We start from the raw sequence: 15,993 nt of genomic DNA on the forward strand, positions 1-15,993 counted from the left end.
GGCCGGCAGCCCCGTGCCGACGCGGCCCCCCGCCATAGGCTGCCGTTGAGCCCCGGGAGGTGTTGCAGGGGCGGGGGTCTTCCTAGCCCCCTGCCTGGCGGGCATCTGGCTAGCCAGGTGGCAAGGATGAAGGAGCCAAGGCAGTGGCCCTGTGGCCTGATCCAGGGCTCTGCTGCTGCTCTTTGGTCCACCGCCCAAGAGACTAGGACAAGTTGGGGTTAGAGACGTCTTTTCTGGGGGTGTCAGCTGAGGGCAGCAAGTCTACGGGTGATTTCATCTAGAGCGAACCCCTTTTTGGAGCTGGCAGCTCTGTGACTCCTGCCTGGCCCACTTGGCTGGGCCTCCTTGGCACTGAGCCCTTGTGCCCTGTTCTCTTTGGGCCAGCTTTCCAACTGCTCCTCACAGGCCTTCCCTGGAGCGCTCATCCTCCTCCAGGTCCTCCTTGGGATTCTGCCTCTGGTGCAGGGAGTTGGCCAGGGGGGCCTGGCTGCCTGCTGGGTTGGTCTCTCCAGGGGCTCAGCGAGGGCAGGAGAAGAGGGCTGGCTACCACAATGGCCAAGATCCACCCTCCAAGCTTGGAGGCAGCAACGCTTCTGAATATTGCAGTAGGGGAGAGAGCTCTTGTGCTCAGGTCCTGCTGGCAGGTTTCTCTTGGGGGGGGGGGAGTTAAGGGGACTCCAGGTGCCCTGGCTGTGTATCACAGAGGGTTGGACTAGATGACTCTAGGTGTCCCTTCCAACCCTACAATTCTAGGATTCTAAGATTCTGGACTAGATGGACCACCGGCCTGATGCAACAGACTCGCCTCATGAGACTCTCAGGGCTGAGGAGCCGAGCAAGGCCCCCCTGGCCCTTGAGAGCCCCATGTGCCAAAGAGAATTCTCCCAGCCTGGGAGCAGGCTGCCCCCCTGCCCAGGGGCTGGCACCAGGAGGGGAGTCTTCTTAGCCTCCTGGCTCTCCTCTGGGGCAGCACTGAAAGATTCCAGCCAGACACAGTGACACAGCCAGGGCACCTAGAGCACCCTGAATTCCAGGCCCCCCTGCTTGGGAAAAACCCCAGCCACTCTCTGGGGGCAGATTCTGGGGGTGCCTGTAGGAGGTTGAATCCAGTGCCCAGAGGGAAGCGGTGGGCTCCCCTCCCGTAGACTCCAGTGGATGTTGGATGGGGAAGAAGAGCCTTCAATAAAGTCCCCTCATCTTGCAAGAAAATAAATGGCCCTGATAGCTCAGTTGGTGAGAGTGTGGTGCTGATAATGCCAAGGTTGCAGGTTCGATCCTCATAGGAGACAGCTGCATATTCCTTCATTGCAGGGGGTTGGACTAGATGATTCTTAGGGTCCCTTCCAACTCTACCATTGTATGAGAGAAGGGGTGGTGTGTTTCTTCGTTCCCCAAAGGGGGGGGGAATTTGTCCAGAAGCAGATGCCCAGCCTCTGGTGGGCCGGGCCTGTTCCTGTTCAACACTATATATATATATAAATATAATTAGTTTTTTTAACATATCATTTTCAAATAATTAAACATACTTTTACCTCGTACACAATTTTTTTTGGACTTCCATCAATCACATCTGAAAATTTTCCAATCTATTCACTTAATATACATTTCTTACTGTCACTATTATCTTTAAAATCTCATAACTAATCTCTCTTCTTTCTCTATTTTGCAATATTTCATATATTTCTCCTTACAAAACTTCTTGCAGTCCTACTAGCGTAATTTGTTGATTACAGTTGCTCTTCAAATAGTTTGTATATTTCTTCCGATCTGCGGTAAATCTCTAGTCCCACCGGTTTCAAATCCTTCCAGTCATTTTGCCTAATTCTGCGTAGTCCATTAATCAACGCAGAGGATATTCCAGACCAGGAGGGCGCTGCCTGAATGCCCAGAACCAGCCAAGGACTTGATTCAGAAGGCAGGGCAACACCCACAAGGGTGCTCAAGGTGGCGGCTTCGGCAGCTGCGCTGCTTGCCTCAAACAGCCCAGCGTTGCCCCTCCAAGCTTCAGCCTAGGTGTGACCCCCAAAGGCCCCTTGGCAGCAAGGCCTCCTCCTCTCCCTCCCTCGGCAAAGGGAGCCAGCGGGTCACCCCCTCCCCCACCTGGGCAACCACAAAAATGTCCTCTGGAACCTAATATGCCGGCCTTTGTTCTCTCCCAGTGAGAGAGGCCTGGTATTTGGCTTCCCCGCTGCCTTTATCTTAGGTCAACAGAGGGGCTGAGGGCTGCGCCTCCCTCTCTGGTTCCTCAAGTGCTTTTCTCTTTCTGTTGCCCCGCAAAACAGCCGTCAGCTGCTGCCACCCTGGAGAAACTGGCCTGCCCCCCCCCCCCGTCAGATGGCAGGAACCCCATCCCTGCTCAAATCGTTCTTCCATTCCTTGGGGAGGGGGTTATGGAGATCACAGAATCACAGAGTTGGATCATCTTGTTGAACCCCCTACAATGCCCAACGTGGGGCTCAAATTCATGGCCCTGAGATGAGGGGCAGCAGCCCCCTCCCTCTGGCCACTGCTCTTGTCTCCTGAGGCACAGAGGAGATGGGAGAGTGCCACCCCCTTCCCTCTCCGCTTTCCATGCGCTTGGCTCAGAAGTGGCAGCCTTGAGAACCTTGAGGAGCTGAAGCAGGTGGCCAAAGCCCCACACCCCATTGTTGTCCTGGGGGGTAGGCTCCGGAGGGGGCTCCTCCCCAGACGGAAGGCTCTTTCAAGGGCTGTGCAAGGCTGCGAGTGCCTGGGGACCTGCTCCTGAGTTAAACTGTTGGGCACACACTTGGCAAGACGCCCGCTGGCACAGCTCCCAATGTGGCAGAGCCCAAGTGTCCGCTTTGAGAGTGACAGATCCGTCCTCCCAGCCTGGCAGGGTCTGTGAGCCTTGACCCAACCCCATGAGAGCATGCACACACAAACACACACACCCACACCCAAAAAACTCCCCACAAAAACACACACACAGTTCTGATTGGCCCCTGCCAGCTCTTTGCACATGCCCAGAGGGCTTCTGGCTGGCACATCCTACTGCGGCTTCTTGGCAGTTGTATCTGCAGGTGGGGTGCCCAGGTAGCTTCTCCCTATAGCTCTTCTCTGCCACGTACTGCGGTAAAGAAGAATAGGCAAAAGAGGTGCTTGAGTCACAGACGGAACAAGGAACTGGATCTTAGACAAAAGGTGTCAGGCAACTGGCTGGCACAGAAATAATTGCTCCTTCCCTCACTCACCCAGCTGGTTTTGACCTTGTGTGTTTGTGTGTGTTAGGGGGGCCCTGCTATGTCTCCCCTGCCGAAAGGGTCTGCTTTTCCCAGGGTAGGTGATAATCTGCCACCTTCTTCCTTCGTGCTGCATCCAGGGAGTGGGCACTGTGGGGCAGGACCCTCCCTCTTGCTCCAGGCTCTACTATTCCCCCCTCCGGGCACAGCCCCTCTGCCAGCGAAGCCTGGCATAGCCGCTTCCCAGCTTGCTCTCTGGTGGGGCTGAGCACTAAACTGGGGTGTATGCTTCCCTTCTGCTCTTTTGCACCTTCTCTGCCTCCCCCCCACCTGCTGCAAATCGAAGCCCCTGCGTGGACTTGGCAGCTGAGACCACAACCATGAGGCTGGGGAGATCCTGCTCCCTCTGCCCTCCAGTCAGGTTGGGTTCTCTGCTCTTGGTCCCAGACCAGTGGTTATTTGGGGGATTTTGGACTAAACATCAGGAATTGCCTTCAGGTGCCTTCTAAAAGTCTGGTAGTTGTTCTTCTCTTTGACATCTGGTGGGATGGTGTTCCACAGGACAGGTGCCACTACCAATAAGGCCCTCTGCCTGGTTCCCTGTAACTTGGCTTATCGCAGTGAGGGAACCACCAGAAGGCCCTCGGCGCTGGACCTCAGTGTCTGGGCAGAACGATGGGGGTGGAGACACTCTTTCAGGTATACTGCGCCAAGGCCATTTAGGGCTTTAAAGGTCAGCACCAACACTTTGAATTGTGCTCGGAAACATACTGGGAGCCAAGCAGATCTTTCAAGAGCGGTGTTATGTGGTCTTGGCGGCCGCTCCCAGTCACCAGTCTAACTGCTGCATTCTGGATTAGTTGTAGTTTCCGGGTCACCTTCAAAGGTAGCCCCACATAGAGCGCATTGCAGTAGTCCAAGGGGGAGATAACCAGATCATGTACCACTCTGGCGAGACAGTCAACTGGCAGGTAGGGTCTCAGCCTGCGTACCAGATGGAGCTGGTAGACATTTACCCTGGACACAGAATTGACCTGCGCCTCCATGGACAGCTGTGAGTCCAAAATGATTCCCAGGCTGTGCACCTGGTCCTTCAGGGGCACAGTTACCCCATTCAGGACCAGGGAGTCCACCACACCTGCCTGCCTCCTGTCCCCCAAAACAGTACTTTTGTCTTGTCAGGATTCAACCTCAATCTGTTAGCTGCCATCCAACCGCCTCCAGACACTCACACAGAACCTTCACCGCCTTCAATGGTTCTGATTTGAAAGACAGGTAGAGCTGGGTATCATCCGCATATTGATGAACACCCAGCCCAAATCCCCTGATGTTCTCTCCAAGCGGCTGCATGTAGATGTTGAAAAGCATGGGGGAGAGGACAGAACCCTGAGGCACCCCACAACTTTCTGATGGCAAGAGGAAGGTGGCAGACTCCTTCCTTGGAGGTTTCTAAGCAGAGTTGGGATGGCCGTCTGTCGTGGATGCTTTAGCGGCAATTTCTGCAAGGCAGGGGGCTGGGATGGATGACCCCAGGGTCCCTTCCAGGTCCACCATTCTATGGCTCTATGGAGAAGGCAGGTGCAGTAGAAGAGGACACACCATTTCTTGGGTGCTGCTCGTGGGGCAGTGCTGGGCCTTTGCCCCATCTCTCTCTTGTGGCCTGGTCCACACGCCTCCCCCCTTTGAGGGAGGACCCCTTTCCTGCCCCCTTCCGCCAAATAAAGAACCAGCCCTTCCAGCCAGTTTAGCCCAGCGGTTCCATTAACCAACGTGTAGCTTGCATCCTGCAATCGCCCACAGCAGTTTGAAACCTGTGGGTGCTGCCTGGCTTCCCCCGCCCAGCTCAGTCACCCTCCGAGACACCCAGGCTCCTGAAGCGTCCCTGGATGCGCCCTGGTGCCAGCCGCCACACCCAGGCCTCGTGCCGGGATGGTCCTGCAGCCAGCCAGGCGTGCTGCCTCTCAGAGGCGCTTCTGCCGCCAGGTGAGAAGACTGGCTGAGCCTGTTTGTGGGGAGGAGGCTCAGCTGAGACCGGTTGAGCCGACTCCAGGGCTCTGGCCATGATCCTGAGTCATGCAGGGAGAGGACACACAGCAACGCTCCACAGCCCGCCTTTCGACTTCTCCTCTGCCTCGCCTTTGGGTCTCCCACTTTTGGCAGAGACTTCAGGGCCTCTTCTGCTTTTGCTGCAAAGGCTCCCCTGGCAGGAGGGGGGGGTCTCCTTGTGGGTGCCAGGAGCTTCCTGGGAGGGATTCAGGCACCCCTGGCTCTGCCAGCCTGCTGGGATACTGACCGCTCTCTGCCAGCAGAGACCCCCCCCAAGCCTCTGCCTGCCTGTTGCAGGACCCTTCCCCTGCCCTGAGTCTGTTGTAAACAAAATCTGCCCTTTTTCCCTTATGGGGTATCCAAGAGCCCATATAGAGTCCTTAAGTGGGTTCCCTATTGGTAGGAGAAAATAACAGAGGCCAACCAGAGAATATTGAGAAGCAAAGCAGCTAGTAAGCCTGATCTTTATTGATCTGTTGCAGGAGGGTGCTCCCTGCAAACGCAGGAAAGGAGGAGGGACCCCGAACAAAGGTGTGCCCGTCCTTACATAGACATTTTAAATTGCCTACCCTGGAGTCCAAGCCCACCCCCAGAAACATGCATACATCACAGAAGGGGTGTAGCACCAGACCACCCCCCAGACACATCATGCCTACATCGCAGAAAGGGCGGTCGACAGCAGAAATCTGAGTGCGTTATTTACCTCCTGTCTGGCAGGTGACCTGTTAATGCTCACTTGATTGGATACCCTGGGGAGCCTGGCCAGTCTTTTGTAATGATAAATACTTAGTTCCTGAGCCAGGTCACAGGCTCACCCTATTCATACACAGATATACCCTTAAGACAGGATTTGTGAAGGAAAAGACAATGGGGAGGCTTTTCTATTTTCCTTTGACCTTGCAGAGAAAACATTTGGTCACTTTGGGAGCCAAAAATGGTTTCAGGTCAGTCTTCCTGTGCTGATCTATGTACGTGCTTGGTTGGTACATTTATGAACATTTATTATATATCTAAGACCTTAAAATTCTTATCACAAGCCCTTGGCTCATTCACTGGGGCTCCCTCGACTTGTCTCCCTTTGGGGGATTCTCCATCTTTGATGGGTTCCCCATTTAGCTGCCTCTGGGAGTGACATGAGCAGCCTCTGGGTCTCCTGAGCCCAGCCAGGCAGTCAGGGTCCCGTCTGATTTGGAGAAGGCCAAGCCCCAGGCAGCTGGAAAAGGGGTGCGGGGGTGAGCAAGGGAGACTTTCTTGCATCCCAAAACGAGAGACAAAAATAGCCTTCCTAGGTCAGACCACAATAGCTGCTCTCTTTGGGCGAAGGCTGGCCTCCTGGGAATTTTGCCACCCCGGGTGAGGGCCTGGGCTCCACTTCCTCCTCCAGCACCCCTGCGAGCGTGGGAAGGCCAGCCACCTGCAGAAAGGGGAGGCTGGCAGTGCCAGGGCAGCGTTGGGCTGCAGCCTCCGTCAGCCTTGGGGTTGTATATTACAGGAGGCTGACATGGGAAGCCATAAACCGGAGGCAGGGAGGGGGAGCTGCCCAGAGCTGTTCTCACAGTCCTGCAGAGCAGCCAGGGCAGGGAGGGCACCATCGATCAGTGCGGCTAGGGGATAGCTCAGTAGAGCATGGGACTATTAATCTTGGGGTCGTGGGTTTGAGTCTCTCGCTGCACAAAAAGATTCCTGCACGGCAAGGGGTTGGACTAGATTACCCTCGGGGTCCCTTCCAACTCTGCAATCGAATCCTGTGAATCGAATCCTAATTCCCAGCAAACTAGTGTTTGGAGGTCTGTAGCCTCCAACAGTGGAGGTAGCCATCTGGACTCTGTTATAAGAATTCTAAGGTGCCATAAATAAAATGAAGGCTCATACATAAACCACAGGAGCCATCTTGACTCTTCATGACCCCAAATATTCTTCTGCAGAAGGAAATACCTTGGGAAAACCTCTCCCAATGGTTCTTTTCACTTTCAAATACTACAATTCCTGTCTTACGGGCTTATTTGTGTATGAATAGGGTGGGCCTGTGACCTGGATCCAAGAACCAAGGCATTGACCATCTCAAAAGAATGGCCAGACTGCCCAGTGCAGTGGACCTTCGGGTTGCGAACGTGATCTTTGCGGGAGGCACGTTCGCAACCCGCAGCATTCGCAACCCGCAGCGTCGCGTCTGCGCACGCGTGGGTTGCGATTTGGCGCTTCTGCGCATGTGCAAAGCGTGATTTAGTGTTTCTGTGCATGCTCGAGCACTGAAACCCAGAAGTAGCCTGTTCCGGTACTTCTGGGTTTGGTGCAGTGCACAACACGAAAACGTGCCCCGCAAAGCGTCTGCAACCCGAGGTATGACAGCAATGCAATCAGCAAAACATTTATCAGGTACCTTGACAGACAGGAGAGAATATTGCTTACAGTATTTTGTTTATCTTTTGTAATAATTAACGTCTTTCCTCTTGCCTAACCTCTCTGTTTATTAGATTTATTTATACATCTGTCGGGAGATTTGTGTTTTCTATATAAATTTTGAGATAATCATTGAATATTGATCAATCTTTGTTGACTCTTTGTGTGGCGTTTCCTCTTCATCTCCCAGATAATTTTGCAAGCTGGGAGTACTCAATCACTTTTTCTAACCAGTCAGTTTTCGTGGGAATGTTATTACTTTTCCCGTTTTTGGCGATTAGAATCCTAGCTGCGGTGGTCGCGTATACATAAATATAGGTCGGGCAGTTTTTTAAATTTCTCGTGACATAATACCAAGTAAAAAAGCCTCATTTGCGACTGCTGCTGGTTCTGGAGGGAGCAGAAATGAGACTGCAGCTTGCAGGAAAAGTCCATTCTTCTGCCAGTCCTGAATCTCCTAATGTTCAGCCTCATTGGATGTTAGTGTTGTAAACAATAAAAATCTGCCCTTTTCCCCTTATGGGGTATCCAAGAACCCATATAGAGTCCTTACATAGGTTCCCTACCAGTAGGAGAAAATAACAGAGGCCAAGCAGAGAATATTGAGAAGCTAAGCAGCTAGTAAGCCTGATCTTTATTGATCTGTTGCAACAGGGTGCTGCCCTCACACGCAGGAAAGGAGGAGGACCCAGAACAAAGGTGTGTCTGCCCTTATATAGACATTTTAAATTGCCCGCCTTAGAGTCCAAGACCACCCCCAGAAACTTCATACATACATCACAGAAGGGGCGGTCTACAACAGAAATCTGAGTGCTTTGTTCATAGCTGTCAACTTACAGATTTGAAAATAAGGGACCAGCGGCCTTGAAAATAAGGGACCAGCAACCAAAATAAGGGACCTGCAGCCTCACCTGATCCAGGCACTCCAGTCTTCCGGTCCTCCTGCAGTCTAGTCAAACTCATGCTGGTAGCTTTGAGAACACTGTCCACCCAACTTTGTAACCAGAGGTTCAGCTGAATAGAATCTGAATCACATGCACCACAAGGCCTATGCAGCCTCAACTTAAGATGGCTCCCCGGCCTGGCTTTGCATTGCAAAGTTTGCAGCAGCACGTGCAACAAAATGACGTCCAGCATTCAAAAACCTCCTCAGCTTGCATTAACTAGCCACACACAAGGCATGCAAGCTCCACCCCCCAGTTGTTCTTAGACTTCTTATTGGGTGAGCAACACAGCCAAGCAACACAGTTGGAGCCTCCCTCCGCCCTGGCCGGCAGGGAGGGAGGGAGAGGAGCTGCTTCCTTTGAAATTTAAGGGACATCTTTTAAGGGACATTTAAGGGACATCCATCAATAAGGGACAGCAGCGGGGCATGGCGCTGGAATAAGGGACTGTCCCTTCAAATAAGGGACACTTGACAGCTATGGCTTTGTTTACCTCCTGTCTGCCAGGTTACCTGTTAATGCTTACTTGATTAGATACCCTGGAGAGCCTGGCCAGTCTTTTGTAATGATAAATACTTAGTTCCTGAGCCAGGTCACAGGCTCACCCTATTCAAACACAGACATACCCTTAAGAGAGGATTTGTGAAGGAAAAGGCAATGGGGAGGTTTTTCCATTTTCCTTTGACCTTACAGAGAAAACATTTGGTCAGTTTGGAAATCAAAAATGGTTTCAGGTTGGTCTTCCTGTGCTGATCTATGTACGTGCTTGCTTGGTACATTTATGAACATCTAATATATATCTAAGACCTTAAAATTCTTATCACAATAGGAAGAAGAAACCTCTCTGTCCACTTTCCTCTTGGCACTCCTGGCACACGTTGTTTTATGAACTGCTCCTCTCGTGTTGCCTCTTCCTCGCCTTCTCTCTCATCTAAGAAGTGCCCAGGCACTGTCACTTCCCCTCTCATCCTTTTGGCCTCCCTTTTCAGAATCTTCCCCAGCCCTCCAATATCCTCTGCTCTTCCTCTCCCCAAACGTCCCCATTGCCAAATTCTCTTGGAGAGTCGTTGCCGCGCTACTGAAACAGGAGATATATTGCGCTGGGCGATGCTTGCATTGGCGAAAGGTTCTCATGGAGCCAGAGAACTAACTGTGCAGAATCATCTAGCCCAGAATGGACTGGATTCACTTGCAGGATTTGAATAAACTTTCACAATTTCATTTGAGTAACGGATATTTCAGAGAAATGATAAGGGGTTTTATTTTTGTGTGGGAAAAGCAGGATACGATAATAACTCAGCAGAGGGAGAGTTGAGGGAAGTCCAGAGGAGGGGAGGGAGAATAATTGTAAATAACATGCTGAAGGAGATTTGTATCATTAATTGTTATAAAATTCAATAAATATTAAAAAAAGAGAATCATCTAGCCCATGACAGGAATCATAGTGGAAGGCTATTGGTTTGTCTTTTCTTGTTTTTATTATGTATTTAGTGTTTTCACCTTTATTATTATTATTATTATTATTATTATTATTATTATTATTATTATTTAGATTTATATACCGCCCTTCATCCAAAGATCCCAGGGTGCTTCAAAAGATAAAAACATGAGATAAAAGCACAAGTCAATAGTTAAAACCAAAACAAAACAATACCCCGCCTTCCCATAGTCACATCTAAAAGGCTGTAGAATATTGATCAGCCCAAGGCCTCTTTGAAGAGGAACGTTTTTGCCTGTTGCCTAAAGATATATAATGAAGGCGCCAGGTGAGCCTCCCTGGGGAGACCACAAGAAGAAAAGGACTGCCCTGAAATCCATGAATGAAAGGTGGTATACAACTACTACTAAGGGACGCAGGCGGCTCTGTGGGTTATACCACTGAGCCTAGGGCTTGCTGATCAGAAGGTTGGCAGTTCGAATCCCCGCAACGGGGTGAGCTCCCGTTGTTCAGTCCCTGCTCCTGCCCACCTAGCAGTTTGAAAGCACACCAGCACAAGTAGATAAATAGGTACGGCTCCGGCGGGAAGGTAAACTGCATTTCCGTGTGCTGCTCTGGTTCACTAGAAGCGGCTTAGTCATGCTGGCCACATGACCCAGAAAAACTGTCTGCGGACAAACGCCAGCTCCCTCGGCCAGTAAAGCGAGATGAGCGCCGCAACCCCAGAGTCGTCCGCCACTGGACCTAACAGTCAGGGGTCCCTTTACCTTTACCTTTACTACTACTACTACTAATAATAATAATAGTGCTTGTGCCCAAACCCAGCCACTGCTCTTTGTTTGTCCTCTCCTCTCAGAGGTGAACCTTTGTGTGTGTGTGTTGCAGGGCCCTGATCCCGCTCTTTGACCCCAGCACCGGCCTCCTCGTCCTGGCAGGGAAGGTAAGCGCTCGCCCCTTGCTCTCCTGGTCTGCTGCCTCTTCCCTCCCTCCCTGGGGAGGCCAAGGAAGGCAGTTCGCATTATGGTGGGAAAAAAAGTGAAATATTTAGGAATCTGGTTGACATTAAAAAATATTAATTTGTTTAAGGATAATTATGAAACCACATGGAAGGAAATCAAGAAGGATTTGGAAATATGGAACAGATTAAAGTTGTCATTTTCTGGCAGAATATCAGCGGTAAAAATGAATGTACTACCCAGAATGTTATTTCTATTTCAAACTATTCCAGTGACCAAAGGGACAAAACAATTTAAAGAGTGGCAAAAAGTATTATCAAGAGTCATCTAGCGGGGGGGGGGGAAACCTAGGATAAAATTCAAATTGTTAATAGATAAAAAAAGAAAGAGGTGGATTCGCCATGCCAGATTTGAAACTCTATTATGAAGTGTCATGTCTCTGTTGGTCAAAGGAATGGATAATGTTGGAAAATACAGACCTTCTGGACTTGGAAGGTCATGATAATAGATTTGGGTGGCATTCTTACCTTTGTTTTGATAAAGTGAAAGTACATAAAGGTTTCCTGAATCATGTGATTAGAAGGTCAATTTATGAAGTATGGGGAAGAAATAAAAATTTATTGGAAAAGAAAACACCATGGTGGATTTCACCCACTGAGGTACTGACGGTTAAAAAATTAAATATAGAGGGAAGGTGGGCTACATATGAAGAGATATTGATGGAAACCAAGCAAGGTCTAAAACTTAAGCCATATGATCAGATTGAAGTTTTACTTACAGGTTGGTTGCAATATCATCAAGTGAACGATATATTTAATGGAGATAAGAGGATGGTTGGTTTTGAAAATAAAAATCAAGATTCCAAATCGAACTGTTGGAAGGCGGCAGAAGTAAATTATTATCCAAGATGTACAATTTGTTGTTGTTAGAATGGTTTACTAAAGACGAGGAAGTGAAAGAAGTCATGATAAAATGGGCATTAGATTTTGGGTATAACATTGAGTGTGATTCATGCATAAGATTGTGGAATGAAAATTTACAATTTACAGCATGTATGGCATTAAAAGAAAAGGTAATGAAGATGATGTACAGATGGTATTTGACACCAGTAAAGTTAGCTAAAATGTATAGAAAAAGAGGTAAAACATGCTGGAAATGCAAAGAATCAGACGGTAACTTTTATCATATGTAGTGGACCTGTGACAAAGTAAAAACATTATGGGAAATGATCTATAATGAACTAAAAAAGATGTTTAGATACATCTTCCCCCCAAAACCGGAAGCATTTCTGCTAGGTTTGATGGGAGAGGAAATTGCAAAGATAGATCCAAGACTGTTTATGTGCGCCACAGTGGCAGCGAGAACTTTATTGGCCCAAAAGTGGAAGTTACAGGAGGTAGCTACCATTGCTGAGTGGCAGGCGAAGATGATGGTCTTTGCAGAATGGCCAGACTGACTTGCAGGATCTGAGCCCAGGACGATCAGAAATTCCAAAGGGACTGGAGTAAATTTATTGCATATACAATTTATTGCATATACAAATTTATTTGAATAACAACTGTGAAACATTTGAAGACACTAGCAGGATTGAAATAAATCCTACAATGTGGACAATAGGTTAAAGATGTAAATTGGGCGATTGGATTTGAAATGGAAAACCTGGAAGTTGTATGCTCGGCAGAACAGAGAGGTTTTGTGTTTGATATTGTCATGTTGTAACATTGGAAATGTTGTTTAAGGAGGAAAATAATAAAAATATATTGGAGGGGGGAAAAGGAAAGCAGTTCGCAGGGGAAGGAGCCAGGATTTGCTCAGCCTGGCCCTTTTCTTCCAGGGGGAAAACGTCCTCTTCTGCTATGAGGTGCTGCCCAGCCAGCCAGCCCTGGCAGAAGGTGAGTATCTGAGACCCTCTCCAGATGTTTGGGCTCCTGGCTCAGGCGCTGCCCTTCCTGGCCCTGGAGAAAGTTGGGCATCCGGCCTGGCCCCTTGTGTGCCCTCCCTGGTTCTGCCCAGCCTGGCACTGCCTGAGAGAGAGGGGAATGCCATGGGGAAGGAAAACCGTGGCCCGAGAACATCCCTGGTTCAAGCCCCAATGGGAGCATCTTCAGCAGGGCTGAGCCCATAACCCTAGAGAGTCAGGGTTGCTGCCTGTCCGTGCAGGCAATGCCAAGCTGGGTGGGCCTTCCGTGACTGTCAGCAGAAAGCAGACCCCAACCTTCCTCCTGCCCGGGTCTGACTCTGCAGGTTCCCGGTGGCGCCCTGCTCCCCACGTCCTTCCCCACAGCTGCCGAGGGAGGGGTTGGGAGAAAAGGGGCAAGTTGGCAATGGCAGAGGGGCCACCACCAGGGCAAAAAAAGGCTCTGCTGTTTGCAGACGTGGCACCTCCAGGGACTCAACCCCTGCTCTGCCTTTGGCTTCCACTTCTTGGGTGAGTAGCCAGCTGCTGGGCATCCCGTGCGTGAGCATTGTGCCAGGGCCTGCTGCTGGGCACCTGCGAGTGCCAAAGAAGAGGATTGCCAGTTTAGGGTCCTGAAAGTCTCTTCCTCTCCACTCCCCCTTGCTGGCCGGTAGTATGATGACAAGCCCCACTTTGGAGAGACGGCTGCCTCTGGGCTGCCTTCTCAGGAGCCGCCCTTGGGCACCTGTCGCCACTCTCTCTCTCTCCCTTTTGCCCAGTCAACCAGTGCCTGACAGAGACCAAGTCCCAGGGCGTTGCCCAGGTACCCAAACTGGCCCTGGACGTCATGGGCTGCGAGGTGATGCGGGTCCTGCAGCTGAGCGAAGCTGGCATCGCCCCCATCAGCTATGTGGTGCCCCGGAAGGTAAATGGGCAGCGTTGGGGCATGGGTGGGCAGAATAAGAAGGGACTGGTGGCCGGGCCTGGAGGTGGCCGGTCCCACGGGGCCCACTCACAGCCTGTCCTTCAGTCCACACAGGAGTTCCACAAAGACTTGTTCCCCGACTGCGCAGGAAACGTCCCGGCGGCCTCCGCGCAGGACTGGTGGTCCGGAGTCAACAGGCAGGTGAGAGCCCTCGTCTGCCCGCCCACCCCTTGCCCACCAGGTGACTGGTGATGGCGGCTCTGGGCTGGAAGAAAAGGCCCTCTGCCCCAAAACAACAACCCTGCAAACCTCTCCAGCTCCTCTACTCCCGGGGAAGTCCTCTGCTGGCCTGACCGAGTCTTCCAGGTGGCGCCTTAGGAGGCTTCAGAGGCCAGGCAGTGCCCTCCATGCCCCCCTGCCAGGCCCTGAGAGGTCTATGCTTCTGTGCCCAGGGGCTCTTTCTGCCAGGTTCCCCCTCAGCTGTGCCTGAGACTTGGGGGGGGGGGTTAGAAAAGCTATTTGCCACCTGGCTCCTGGAACGTGTGTTACCATTTCCACCCCACCCCCTGGCAGCTGCAGTTTCTAATTATTTTTCCAAAACCCATGAACTAATAAACAATTCGCATCAGTAACACATTGTTGATACATCGTTTTTAATAGGAATTCTTAATTGGACACCGCAAGCACAAATGGGGCTCAGCCCCTGCAATTGTGGCCAAAATCGTAAGTCATTTGAGTAATTGATATTTACAAATGTCAGCCTGTGTGTTTGTGTATGTATATATATGGATGCTGGTATCTGTAAATATTAATTACTCAAATGACTTATGGTTTTGGCCACAATTGCAGGGGCCGAGCCCCATGCTATTACATATGTTATATAAAGTATTGTGCTAGATTTGAACTCACATGTTTGGGGTGGCGTTTCTCCCTCAGCGCCAGCAGCGGTCAGGTTGACCTCAGTTGCTGGATGCGGCACCAAGACTTCTCCATCATACAATTCCCTGTCACAAAATGCACCTGGCGCCCGGCTAATTTTGAACCCTGTTGGGGAGAGAGAGGGGCTTTGAGGAGCTGCTTCTCAAAATGATTAAGGTTTTAAATGATAATTTTAGGTTATATTTTAGTAATCAGGATTTAGTATATTTATTTTTTTAACTGCCGATATATCTGAATTGTCTCTGTTATACCCAATTGCAATTCAATTTACAGTGGTACCTCGGGTTAATTCGTTCTGGAGGTCTGTTCTTAACCTGAAACTGTTCTTAACCTGAAGCACCACTTTAGCTAATGGGGCCTCTTGCTGCTGCCGTGCCGCTGGAGCCCGATTTCTGTTCTCATCCTGAAGCAAAGTTCTTAACCTGAAGCACTATTTCTGGGTTAGCGGAGTCTGTAACCTGAAGCGTATGTAACCTGAAGCATATGTAACCCGAGGTACCACTGTATTCCTGTTGTGTTTTATGATTTTCCTGATATTGTAAGTGAGCTGGAACTGGTCTGTGACCATAATAATAAAATTCTACAATTCAGGAGCTGCTTCTGAAGCCTTGCTAGGTGGTTCCCGTTGCCCCACAGCAGGGCTCTCTGTGGCCCCATCTAGGAGACAGGAGACCTTCTGCCTCTGGTTCTCTCTCCCAGCTGCTGACGGCTCCCTCTTCCTCCTCCTTCTCTTCTCAGGTGGAGAAGATCAGCCTCCATCCTGCCCAAAGGCCCAGCAAGGCCTTCATCTCTTCCTGCCTCCAGGAGCACCAAACCCCCAACCTCTCCGCCCAGCCAGGGCCAGGGGACCAGACCGAGGACCCGGAGGTGAGAGTGAGTGGTGCCAGTTCAAGAGCCCCCAAACCCCCTGGCAAGGCAGTCCTGCTGCTCCACCCTAACGTCTCCATCCAGAGTTACTTGTGCAGGAAGTTGTGGTTTCTCCTCTGCAAGGGGTTGAGCTAGATGATGCTATCGGTCCCTCCAGCTCCACAGTTTGGAGGTTCTACGGCTAGATGGTTCTTCCCTGCTCTGGAAGGCTGGGCAATGCAGAAGCAAAGATGCTCCCAGGAAGACAGGTCTGGTGCATTTTGGAAGGTGCTGCCTCTGCCTCCCCAGCCTCCTGGCACTTGTGCTTATCCCAGCTTCAGGCTTGGAAGCCAGGGTAGGAATAATAATAATAATTTATTATTTATACCCCACCCATCTGGC

The 15,993-nt window shown here is 50.6% G+C and overlaps 1 protein-coding gene across 2 annotated transcripts in view; it reads left to right on the top strand.

Annotated features, from left to right (window-relative positions):
• Window positions 1–15,993, top strand: part of CORO7 (coronin 7) — a 101,584-nt gene that overhangs the window by 70,937 nt on the left and 14,654 nt on the right. Inside the window, exons 10-14 of one of the 2 annotated variants that reach the window (XM_053364111.1) lie at window positions 10,914–10,968; window positions 12,819–12,876; window positions 13,661–13,806; window positions 13,912–14,007; window positions 15,484–15,618. In XM_053364111.1, the coding sequence (XP_053220086.1) occupies window positions 10,914–10,968; window positions 12,819–12,876; window positions 13,661–13,806; window positions 13,912–14,007; window positions 15,484–15,618 (490 nt within the window). The remainder of the gene's footprint in view (window positions 1–10,913; window positions 10,969–12,818; window positions 12,877–13,660; window positions 13,807–13,911; window positions 14,008–15,483; window positions 15,619–15,993) is intronic. The other variant, XM_053364113.1, reaches the window with a different exon arrangement.

Source organism: Podarcis raffonei, chromosome 14 (genome assembly GCF_027172205.1).
Source record: "Podarcis raffonei isolate rPodRaf1 chromosome 14, rPodRaf1.pri, whole genome shotgun sequence".
Lineage (NCBI taxonomy): Eukaryota > Metazoa > Chordata > Lepidosauria > Squamata > Lacertidae > Podarcis > Podarcis raffonei.